At 43.2% G+C, this 13381-nt stretch overlaps 1 protein-coding gene across 4 annotated transcripts in view; it reads left to right on the forward strand.

Moving 5' to 3' along the window:
* Positions 1–13381, forward strand: part of LOC126263127 (vesicular glutamate transporter 1-like) — a 142735-nt gene that overhangs the window by 60493 nt on the left and 68861 nt on the right. For all 4 annotated transcript variants that reach the window (XM_049960145.1, XM_049960147.1, XM_049960146.1 and 1 more), the window contains exon 4: positions 3262–3495. In XM_049960145.1, coding sequence (XP_049816102.1) covers positions 3262–3495 — 234 coding nt within the window. The remainder of the gene's footprint in view (positions 1–3261; positions 3496–13381) is intronic.

A 13381-nucleotide genomic window follows, 5' to 3' on the forward strand; every position in this document is an offset into this window, starting at 1 on the left:
CAAAGTAAACAGCGTCATTTCCATGTCCAAACTGTCTGTATTTTTTGTCCAAAAAGTCTTAGTTCTGCTGAATCTGTATCAAAGTCATCCATACATTATAATGATCCCCTATGTGTGACTAAATTCCAATGTTAACATGTGTTGACGTAAGTTTCTTTTTTTTTTACTTTGGGTGTTCTATACAGTTAGTTTTGTGGGTGGCACATAATGATCACTTGAGAACGATACCTGGAATTAAAAAGACTGAGACTGATACTTTAATAGCTATATACCGCTACATTCCTACCATAAGTAGGTGCTTTGCTACGTAGAATAAAGCTATAAAGCTATGCATACACAAAACACATGTGGGTTGCTTGTCCACTGCAGACCTGTGACTACAGTTTGCAAGAAATGTGTGTTGTGTCCATACAAGGACGAGGTAGAGTTTGGCACTACGAACATTAATACATTAACAAAACATCACATTTATTTGCACTGTTTACAGGATAAAAATTTAACAGACATCTTTTTGTCACTTGATTCTCTGTTCCAGTGATGTCTCTGATTCAAACACTTGCTAGCTGTTATAACATAGAATCAACTGGTAGTTGTTACAATATTAGCAGTGTCGTGCTTCGTCCTTTACCCTGACAGCGAGTTTTCTGAGATCTGGGAGCAGAGATTGGCGTGTGGCGTCTTAAAAAGATGATCAGGGGGTTACATTGCATTCAGTAAGCCAAAAAAAAAAAAAGACGTCATCGTCTGGTGGCTTCCGTAACATCATCCATTTGGAGAGAGTGAGCCCTGGAGAGAGTTTAGCTCATGATGCTTGCTGGTGGCCTATTTAAATATATGCCCCTTGGAGATGTTATCGACGCATGGCGTGCTGTGTGCAATTGACTAAGGCATAGTCGATACCACAAGTACCATGTAAAAATCATCAAAAACATCGCAGATACGTAGAGCGGTGCATTAGGTACCACTTTATTGTGGAAGCATTCAACACAGTTGTCAAGCTACGAGTATCTACGATATAAGTGGGGGTTATGTCACTCAGATAAATGAACACCGTTAAATTTCCTGTGAAGATGTGTTGGGATGGAGAGTAACAGTATGTGTACAAATCACATGCAGGTTGCTTATTGTAATCAACAAGTACGATTATAGATCTCTGATCATGAGTGAAAAATTCTGTCCTCTGTCAAAGTAAAACTGTCTGTACAATTATTATTCAAAATGCATGATATTTTGAGTACAAAACACACATAGCGCTGTTGTTATAACTCAATTGTTATACAACAGTTAAAAGAATACATGTGGATCACATTAAGGCACCAGTAATAAATGTGTGCTAAGTGACTGGTTCGTTGTGGCAGATTTGCATAGCAGCGACACGAATATAAACGATACAGTGGATAGAATCAGACGCTCCAAGTGGTTGGTCGTAGATAATGCTGTTGTCTGTGAGAAGATGCCAGCACCAGAAGGCTGTTGAGAATCGCAGGAAGGTCTGTAAAGGATCTGTGGTTGGTACAGAGACAGGGAGTTGGCACTGAATGTAAGAAAATGTAATATGGTGGGCATAAATAGGCCAACAAATCCAGTACTTTACTATTACACTATTGCTGACAAGTCACTAGGAACAGTAACCATCGAAAAATACCTGGAATTAACCACCTGGGGCCACCTCGAGTGGATGAAAACATACAGCAAAGTGCAGGAAAGCCAGATCCCATACTCAGATTCATTGGAAGTATCTTAAGGAAATATAATTCATTCACGAAATAACTGCCACTTTGCCCACCATGGCCACTTTCCCCAGCTGTCCTCTACACGAAAAAATGTCCCTTTTCTAGCTCCATTTGGCCGAGACTGTTAACAACTCCTGTTGTACGAGGTGCATTCAAGTTCTAAGGCCTCCGATTTTTTTTCTAATTAACTACTCACCCGAAATCGATGAAACTGGCGTTACTTCTCGACGTAACCGCCCTGCAGACGTACACATTTTTCACAACGCTGACGCCATGATTCCATGGTAGCGGCGAAGGCTTCTTTAGGAGTCTGTTTTGACCACTGGAAAATCGCTGAGGCAATAGCAGCACGGCGGGTGAATGTGCGGCCACGGAGAGTGTCTTCCATTGTTGTGAAGAGCCAAAAGTCACTAGGAGCCAGGTCAGGTGAGTAGGGAGCATGAGCAATCACTTCAAAGTTGTTCTCATGAAGAAACTGTTGCGTAACGTTAGCTCGATGTGCGGGTGCGTTGTCTTGGTGAAACAGCACACGCGCAGCCCTTCCCGGACGTTTTTGTTGCAGTGCAGGAAGGAATTTGTTCTTCAAAACATTTTCGTAGGATGCACCTGTTACCGTAGTGTCCTTTGGAACGCAATGGGTAAGGATTACGCCCTCGCTGTCCCAGAACGTGGGCACCATCATTTTTTCAGCACTGGCGGTTACCCGAAATTTTTTTGGTGGCGGTGAATCTGTCTGCTTCCATTGAACTGACTGGCGCTTTGTTTCTGGATTGAAAAATGGCATCCACATCTCATCCATTGTCACAACCGACGAAAAGAAAGTCCCATTCATGCTGTCGTCAACATTGCTGGGCAACATGCCACACGGGCAGCCATGGGGTCGTCCGTCAGCATTCATGGCACCCACCTGGATGACACTTTTCGCATTTTCAGGTCGTCATGCAGGATTGTGTGCACAGAACCCACAGAAAGGCCAAGTGTGGAGGCAATCTGTTCAACAGTCATTCGGCGATCCCCCAAAACAATTCTCTCCACTTTCTCGATCGTGTCGTCAGACCGGCTTGTGCGAGCCCGAGGTTCGTTCGGTATGTTGTCACACGATGTTCTGCCTTCATTAAACTGTCGCACCCATGAACGCACTTTCGACACATCCATAACTCCATCACCACATGTCTCCTTCAACTGTCGATGAATTTCAATTGGTTTCACACCACGCAAATTCAGAAAACGAATGATTGCACGCTGTTCAAGTAAGGAAATCGTCGCCATTTTAAGTATTTAAAACAGTTCTCATTCTCGCCGCTGGCGGTAAAATTCCATCTGCCGTACAGTGCTGCCATCTCTGGGACGTATTGACAATGAACGCGGCCTCATTTTAAAACAACGCCCATGTTTCTATCTCTTTCCAGTCCGGAGAAAAAAAATCGGAGGCCTTAGAAGTTGAATGCACCTCGTATGACGGTTACGCGCTGTGCAGATGTGACAGCAGAGCCGGCACCCTTGACGCTCTGGTGTTGCCGCCTTGCAGGGGCAGGAGCACGCGTGGGGCCCGCGGCTGCAGGGCCTCGTGCTGAGCTCCTACTTCTATGGCTACGTCACGACGCAGGTGGTGGGCGGCTGGCTGGCGCTGCGCGTGGGCGGGCACCTGCTGTTCGGGCTGGGCATCGCCATCGCCGCCGCGCTCACCCTGCTCACGCCCTGGCTCGTCGGGCTCGGCGTCTACGTCTTCGTCGCCCTCAGGGTCATCGAGGGCATCGTAGAGGTGCGTTAACTCTTTGGAGGGCGGCGGAAAGAACATCGCTGTTTTATCGTCCTGTCGGTGGCGATGCCATTAGAAACAGAGTACGAGCGCAAACTGGGAAACGAAAGGAGCCGTGACCTCTACAAAGGAACCACGTGGCATTTGCCTTAAGGGGAGCCGGAGGTGCCTATGCTGCCCATGTTAAAATCACTAAGTTTCAGGAACATTTATGAATAAACTACCAAATAGAAAAATTTGAATTCTTTTTTACATATAGATTGGTTTAGTATTGCAGTTATGACAGAGGGATTTTGGAGTATCTTTTCTAGTTTCCTTCCAATTATTTTTTTTATTAATGACCCAATTTTTTTTACGAATAATTGCTTTATAATTAAACTGAAATGAAACTACTGAGCATATTGCCAAATGGCTGTGTTACAATGTACCACTATTAGTGCTGTATAAAAATTTCATCTCTCTAGCTTGAGTGGATTTTGAGAAAATGTTCCTTATATTCGAAAAATTCTAATTTACGGGAAATGGCCATCAAAGTTTCTCAATACATTCCTGCGCTATAGCATGGATTATCAGGGTCTTTTTCTTCATCCTCCAAAAGCTTCCTCTTCTGTCTTCTTTTCTGGCCTGTTGTTCCATCATACTTCATATCTCTTTCTCTTCTTTCTGCTCCTCTTATCCTTTCTCTGTCAATATTTCTTAGTGCTCGTATAGTGTTCACCCCAGCTGTAAATCCTAATGGCTTCAGAACTTCACACTTCACACTGTTCCCTTGGTTGTATGTTGCTATTGCATCATAAATGCCAAAGTGCAGTGTTTTTATGCTTACAAACACCCTTTTAGGAATCACTTCCCAAATCAAATTGTTTACGCTCTCATTAGGATTCTGCGGCTTTCCGTGTAGACATTTGTGTAACAATTCTGGCTGTGCTAACTCATGAAAAATTGGTTTTATTGTTCCCTCCTGATTCTTGTACATACTGCAAATTACCCGCTTTACACAAGAAGTATAATACTACCAACAACAGGCGCATCACTGAACTAATTCGAAACGGTAAACAGCAAAGAGACGATGTTCCGCGCTCTTATTCATTGTAGTATCGCAACTTGGTATTAGTGTTAATTTTCTTTTCCCTACGTTCTTCCTCTTCTTATATACACGGTTACTAAAACGTGACATCGTAACCAGAACAAAAGAGTATGACAATATTAAATGGAGCAAGATGTTCGAAATTCTGAGGGAAATAGGAGTAAGCTGTAAGGAAATACGGGTAATATTTCTCACAGGAAACTATGTAGACAACCCTTGCACAGTCGCTGTATGCATAACATAAGGCGCTGTATGCGTTACAGGCCGAGAAAATCCCAAGCAGTTCGCCAGGAAGTCACGAGAGGGTGTTAGATGCATTCAGCGGCCGCCAATTTCCTCTGCAGGCGTGGGGGAAAATGGTAATAACTCCACTTCTAAGGCGAGTAGAACAATAATTCAAAGTTTATATTAAAGAGGAATGTTCCAATTAATTTTCGGTAGCAAAAAAAATCGTAATTTTTTGGATTTGACCACCTCCGGCTCCCCTTAAGGGGGGTAGGACGTCAAACGGGCTAACTTGGAGCAGGAGAGGCACCACAGGACATTTCAGTTTCTACTGTCTATACTTTTACAAATAAATTTATAAAACTGTGTCAGCATGACCAGCAAGGATTCAGGATTTACACTCATGACAGTGGAAGTTCACAAACATGACAAAATAATTTTTTCTTTACATGTGAAATTTCATCATTTTTTCAGTTACTGTTGGCAGAATTTGATGCTATAGGTACACTTTTCTTCATAAGTAGGAGAGACTCTTCGATGAATTTTGCACAGCATACAAACCATACTTACAGGTGTATGAAACTCTAGAATTTATTTAATTTATGAAAAAATGAATAAGCTGTTACATTTTAAACTTCATGTTTAGAAAGAATTAAAATTTTATAGATAGTTATATCAATTTTTACCACAGTTTTTAATAGATTTGGAAAATTCTAGAGTTTCATACACCTGTAACTATGGTTTGTATGCTGTGCAAAATTCATCGGAAAATCTCTCCTAGTTGTGAAGAAAAGTATACATATAGGAACAAATGGAGCCAATAATAAGTGAAAAACTGATGAAAGTTCAGATATAAGAAAAAATTACTTTGTTACGTTTTTGAACTTCCACTGCTATGGGTATGAATCCCGAATCCTAACTGGTCATGCTGAAAAAGTTTTATAAATTTATTTGTAAAAGTACAGACAGCGGAAATTAAAATGCCCTGTAGTGCCTCTCCTGCTCCAAGTCAGCCCGTTTGACGTCCTACCTCCATTAAGCAATTCAGGAGAATTTCGGAGAACCTAGTTCTGGACATACTGATGGACTCTTCAACCACCTTCCTTCCGAATGAGAAATCAGTGTCTTACATTGTACCACCTTACTCAGCAACACCTTCTCAGCAGGAGGCACCATGGTAAAATATCTCTACGACCACTAATTTAACGCATAGTTGTACTGTTACCTTCAGCATCGTGATAGCTCGTGATGTTTGTAGTGCACACGGAAGTGGAGGAATTGCCTGGAACTGCCATGATGAGTGCGTCTGTCCGCCATTTCTTGTTGATACCAATCTCTCATTGGCTCTGCTACGATATATGTATTATTTGATCAGAAGCAACAGGACATTTGCTAATGAGCATTAATATGGGGTGTGTCCACCATTCACCTTTATAGCGGCTTGAAGTCTGCTGGTCACACTTTCAGTGACTTGTCTGAATGTCTCTGGAGGGATGGTAGCCTATTCTTCGATTGAAATGACAGTCACTGGTAAGAGTAAACTTGTTGGTTCAATCGGTGTCAATAACAGTCACGGTAAAGCATAACCTAAAATCTTCGCATTGAAAGCATGTTCGTCCTCAAAAGCTAAAACCGAAGAAGAAAGTTTTTGTGGGGGATCACAGCCTCAGAGTGTTTTGAGAACAAAAACGTAGCCCAAGTAGGCTGTATTCCTTTCCAGGTTACCTTCCATTCAGAAGGCTGCTGCACGCAGCGACTGTTATATTGACTTGTAAATAATAGATTTCAGCTACAGTCGTCCTTTTTAAATTTTATTGGCAGATCTAGATTTCAGCTAGAAACTAGCCATTCTCAATGCACTATCATTTTTGATCAATGCATGTAATGCCTGTTGGTCAGGCTTCATCCAGAGTTCATTGAATACTCAGAATGATAGTGCATTGAGAGTGGCTAGTTTCTAGCTGAAATCTAGATCTGCCAATAAAATTTAAAAAGGACGACTGATAGCTGAAATCTATTATTTACAAGTGTATTCCTTTTGTTATCTGCGCGATCGGCCACTCTCAACATTTGATCATTTTCAAGCATCCGTAATACGTTCAAAAATGGTTAATACTTTCATTATCTATAAACTTCCACATATACGTATACTTTATAACAGAAGTTACTTACGTATCTTAAGCTTCCACCTTCATTTTCCATTGCAATACTAAACTAAATCTAAGTCCGAACAGGCCTTGGAAGGCGCAACGGTACAGACGGGCCGCCGTGTCATCCTCATCCCACAGCGACATGTGGATATCGAGGGGCATGTGCTCAGCACACCGCTCTCCCAGCCATATGTCAGTTTACGAGACCGGAGCCGCTACTTCTCAACCAAGTAGCTCCTCAGTTTTGCCTCACAAGGGCTGAGTGCACCCCGCTTGTTAACAGCGCTCGGCAGACAGGATGGTCAGCCATCCAAGTGCTAGCCCAGCCCTGACGGGAATCGGTGTCACCACTGGGGCAAGGCCGTTGCCTCCATTGCAATACGTCGATAGTATATGTGGACAGGAATACGTCCTATTTCAGCGCATATGTGGCACAAAAATAGTACAATATTGTACATGGTTGCGTCTATTAGCCGACACAAACAGAAAGACGTCATCTCATAGTATAGCCACAGCTGTCATGATATAACGCAACATGTTTAGGAACCTGCCTGTCGATGGACGATAACGTTAAGTAAACTACTGGCGCCATATTCACTGGCATATTACGTTGTTACTCTCACAATCTTCAGATAGTGATGTTGGACGCTGGGATCTGGAGAGAATACGACGTTCTAACTGATCCCACAGGTGTTCCGTTGAATGCACGTCCGGTCTCCGGAAGGCGACTCCATTTCATGAATGTTATTGTCCATAAATCAACGCCACACAGTCCGCCCTTGGTAGCTGAGTGGTCAGCGCGACGGAATGTCATACCTAACGGCCCGGGTTCGATTCCCGGCTGGGTCGGAGATTTTCCGCTCAGGGACTGGGTGTTGTATTGTCATCATCATTTCATCCCCATCGACATGCAAGTCGCCGAAGTGGCGCCAACTCAAAAGACTTACACCAGGGCCGGCCCATGTGGCCGAGCGGCTCTAGGCGCTTCAGTCTGGAACCGCGTTGCTGCTACGGTCGCAGGTTCGAATCCTGCCTCAGGCATGGATGTGTGTGATGTCCTTAGGTTAGTTAGGTTTAAGTAGTTCTAAGTCTAGGGGACTGATGACCTCAGATGTTAAGTCCCATAGTGCTTAGAGCCATTTGAACCATTTTGAACTTGCACCAGGCGAATGGTCTACCCGACGGGAGGCCTATCCACACGGCATTTCCATTTTTACGCCTTACAAATACTCTTTCATGATAGGGTGCAATGTCATGATGATGAACAAAATCATATTCTTCGAACTGTTCCTCTAGAGTGTGCAGTACACGATGCTGTAAAATGTATCCGTATCCTTCAGCATTTTGAGTTTTCTTAAGCGCAATAAGGGGTCTACACGCTAACCACGAAAAACTCCCCCATATTGTATTCCCACCTCCTCTGTACTTCACTGTTGGCACTACACATGAAGGCAGGCAATTTCTCCAGGCCTTTACCAAACTCAGATCACTCCATCGGACTGCCACGGGCTATAGCATGATTCACTACTTCAACTCACTCGTTTCCAGCCATCCAGTATTAAGTGTCGTCGCCTCGCCATTTACACCACCTAAAATATGTGCCCAATGAGGACCTGCCCGACCACTGTCCCCCTTAATTTTGAATTTCCTACGCACAGTCGTTCTGCTAGTGATACCTCGCGCTAAGTTCGTGCGATTCCTTATAACAACCCTCCACCATGCTCCATGGTCCCTGTCCATCAGTACACGGGGTCTGCCTCGTGTTCGTTTGGCTGTGATTTTTCCTTCGCGTTTCCGCTTCGCAATCACGTCACCAACATCCAACGTGTGCATTCTCAGGAGAATTGTGTACCATGGTAATACTCAATTCATTAGAGAATCAAAATTACATTCTCACCACAGTTATTTAAGGAAAATAGGAAGCCCGGGATCACTGGTGATGGACAAGCTTGTGATTTTTTACAATTTTAATGTGACTCAAACAGACCTTATTATATAAACTTCAGTTCGGACATTTGCCCTCTTACTGATGCAACATACAAATTTTCACTTAAATTGAATTACATAAACACGAATAAGAATCATATTTTGCATCAGCAACCAAAAACATACATAGTAGGCACGGTGAATAATCAATCATAAACAATCGTTCTTGTTTAACCATATCTCAAAAGGCTAGTAATACTATACAGTTCCAACCCAAAGTTACACAGCCACATAATACCACAAGATCTTAAAGCTCAATAAAACTGAACTGCCCACATAAAGGTCCACAGTGAAACATGCTTATAATGAAAATGCGAAGTGGGCCAACCAAGGTCGCAAAATTGGCACACAGGAAAAATAACAAGTTGCACATTTATTAAAGATACACATATGATAATACAAGTGCTGAATAAGAGTGGCTAGTAATAACCAGTAAAATAACTTACAGAAACGCTGATATTAGCAAAGTGGCCTCACTTAACTTTAGAGAACAGCGATAAGGCCCACAGCAGTATCTGGAAGCAATGACGCTACGGCCGGCAGGCAATACGAGCGTTCACTCCCCACGGCTTGTGCACAGGCTCACTAGCAAGCGGTATGTACAGGGTGTTTCAAAAATGACCGGTATATTTGAAACGGCAATAAAAACTAAACGAGCAGCGATAGAAATACACCGTTTGTTGCAATATGCTTGGGACAACAGTACATTTTCAGGCAGACAAACTTTCGAAATTACAGTAGTTACAATTTTCAACAACAGATGGCGCTGCAAGTGATGTGAAAGATATAGACGACAACGCAGTCCGTGGGTGCGCCATTCTGTACGTCGTCTTTCTGCTGTAAGCGTGTGCTGTTCACAACGTGCAAGTGTGCTGTGGACAACATGGTTTATTCCTTAGAACAGAGGATTTTTCTGGTGTTGGAATTCCACCGCCTAGAACACAGTGTTGTTGCAACAAGACGAAGTTTTCAACGGAGGTTTAATGTAACCAAAGGACCGAAAAGCGATACAATAAAGGATCTGTTTGAAAAATTTCAACGGACTGGGAACGTGACGGATGAACGTGCTGGAAAGGTAGGGCGACCGCGTACGGCAACCACAGAGGGCAACGCGCAGCTAGTGCAGCAGGTGATCCAACAGCGGCCTCGGGTTTCCGTTCGCCGTGTTGCAGCTGCGGTCCAAATGACGCCAACGTCCACGTATCGTCTCATGCGCCAGAGTTTACACCTCTATCCATACAAAATTCAAACGCGGCAACCTCTCAGCGCCGCTACCATTGCTGCACGAGAGACATTCGCTAACGATATAGTGCACAGGATTGATGACGGCGATATGCATGTGGGCAGCATTTGGTTTACTGACGAAGCTTATTTTTACCTGGACGGCTTCGTCAATAAACAGAACTGGCGCATATGGGGAACCGAAAAGCCCCATGTTGCAGTCCCATCGTCCCTGCATCCTCAAAAAGTACTGGTCTGGGCCGCCATTTCTTCCAAAGGAATCATTGGCCCATTTTTCAGATCCGAAACGATTACTGCATCACGCTATCTGTACATTCTTCGCGAATTTGTGGCAGTACAAACTGCCTTAGACGACACTGCGAACACCTCGTGGTTTATGCAAGATGGTGCCCGGCCACATCGCACGGCCGACGTCTTTAATTTCCTGAATGAATATTTCGATGATCGTGTGATTGCTTTGGGCTATCCGAAACATACAGGAGGCGGCGTGGATTGGCCTCCCTATTCGCCAGACATGAACCCCTGTGACTTCTTTCTGTGGGGACACTTGAAAGACCAGGTGTACCGCCAGAATCCAGAAACAATTGAACAGCTTAAGCAGTACATCTCATCTGCATGTGAAGCCATTCCGCCAGACACGTTGTCAAAGGTTTCGGGTAATTTCATTCAGAGACTACGCCATATTATTGCTACGCATGGTGGATATGTGGAAAATACCGTACTATAGAGTTTCCCAGACCGCAGCGCCATCTGTTGTTGAAAATTGTAACTACTGTAATTTCGAAAGTTTGTCTGCCTGAAAATGTACTGTTGTCCCAAGCATATTGCAACAAACGGTGTATTTCTATCGCTGCTCGTTTAGTTTTTATTGCCGTTTCAAATATACCGGTCATTTTTGAAACACCCTGTATTTATATATATAGTCCGACCGGCCTCATAATGTGCGGTCCTGACAAGGATCCATAACCGCACCGACGCCAGGAAACGAGCAAACTTAACAAATGGCCTGCAGCACAAATAGATAGCAATGAAAACAAGGTCAAATCACAGTCACACTGGAACATATAATAAGCATGACCCCAAATCCTTATGGAGCCACACTCTAACATTACTCGTCTCCCAGTAAATTAGCAGGAAACTTGGAGATCACTTGCAGTTGCCTTAAGGCACTTTCAACATTATGCAAACATACCAAATCCTGCCGTGACAAATGAGTAAACCATTAACTCTACGGCTGCCGGGCACGTACACAACGGCAACCAGTCCCCAAGCGGTCAATATGTCCTAAAACAAGTTAAAACATGCATGAAAACCACTCAAAACACACACTCCACAAATTATTAGAAACGAAATGAGGAACATCAGCCTCCTTAAAATATCCACTGTGGAACCAAGTTCAGAACCATCTCCGGCAGCTACCCATGCCACAATAAGTTTCAACAATCTTCTTAGTTAAACACAAAATAACTTGGAGCTTGCAAATTACGAGCTGGGAAGCTGTTCAGCGTGAGACGACGAGCCACCACAGTTTTGCACGTCAAGGCGCCCAATGATCGGCACCGTACATCCGACGCGACAAAAGACAAGGGCGGCGAGCACGGCGAGGCCCTTGCGCCACGGTTACGGACGCCAGCTTGTTTTCATCGCTAGTTGGCTCGATGAACGCCGACCGGAGACTCTCCCGTCACACGTTCACCCGGAAAACCCGCCGGGGAGAGCAGTCAAAGATAACAAGACAGCCGAATATCGATGTCAGCGATGCAAGCAGAACACCCTATCGCCAGCTGCCACGGCTCAGATTGAAATGTTACTGGTAAATTCGTTACTCGGGTGACATCTAGTGACATCCAAGTTCAAAATCACTCAGCTCTCGTGACTGACCCACTCTGCTGTTGCTGCTCCTCTACTGACGAAACAATACTCCCCACCTCCTGTTATACTGGCGTGTCCGTCCCTCGTGACATCTAGAGATCAAATGTGAGAGTCCGGATACTTTTGATCACATACTGCACGCCAGATTTTCTTATTATGTAATGAGTCTCGGGAGTATTGCCGAAGGACGTTTCAGTTGTGTATTCTCCAATACTATTCAACTACTCACTTTGTGATGTTCGAGATGAAGTGATTCCTTCAAGTAAGGCTTTGTCTCTCGAAGGAAAAGTGTATCTAAAGGTTTGGCGTCCGATCCCAGTCTGTTCAGACTTTTATATGTCGCTTAACACCTACCGTCAGCCCTTTCAGTGGCTTTTAAATGCTGTTAATGTCGAACAAGACTATCATTTGGAGTAAAAATGAAACTACACGTCCTCCTCTAACTGAGTAGGTCAGTAGGTAAGACAGTTCAAAGTTCGCAGAAAGGCAAACACATACCACCCCCAAAAATACAGTGCCACGTGAGGCACTGTGGTGTCCAAACTAGTGTTTCTTTTTCTTCCGTTCTTCCCAGTACTTCTTCATTTTCTCGCCAACTGCTAGTTCTGCTCATCTGTCCACATTCTCTTGGCTCGAGGTTTTGGCTCATCTTCTTCATAGTTTGAGTTTTCTATCAGTAGCCTGAAGTGATTCCTGTCACGTATTATTTCATCTGTAACACCTATTTTGTTGGCGTCTTTCTTTACTGCTTCTATCCATCCTACAGTTTTTTCAGCTTACTAACGTAATTAAAAATTTTCTTTGTAATCGGTGTTTCTTGCATTCTTTTTAAATGTCCATAAAATTTTAGCCGTCTCTTCCTCATTGTATCTGTGATCTTTTCTGTATTTTTGTTTAAGTCTTCATTTCTCCTTTCAATCCACCTATTTTCCTTTTTGGTATAAGTCTTCATTTCTCCTTTTAATCCACCTATTTCCCTTTTTCCTAGTTCTCTTAATTCGCCTTTCTTATTCAATGTTAGGCACTCTGATCCATACGTTGCTTGTGTCCTAATAACTGAATTATAATGTCTAACCTTCGGTTGTATGGATATTGATTTCTTATTGTGGTAGTTCTGTGTTAATTTGTATGTAAATTTTAACTTTTTTTATTCTTTCATTATTTGTTGTGTTATCCAGTCCACTTTTCAGCAATATATATATATATATATATATATATATATATATATATATATATATATATAGAGTATATATATATATATATATATATATATATATATAGAGAGAGAGAGAGAGAGAGAGAGAGAGAGAGAATGGCCCTGACTAAC

This window comes from Schistocerca nitens, chromosome 6 (assembly GCF_023898315.1).
Source record: "Schistocerca nitens isolate TAMUIC-IGC-003100 chromosome 6, iqSchNite1.1, whole genome shotgun sequence".
In the NCBI taxonomy this organism is placed as follows: Eukaryota; Metazoa; Arthropoda; class Insecta; order Orthoptera; family Acrididae; genus Schistocerca; species Schistocerca nitens.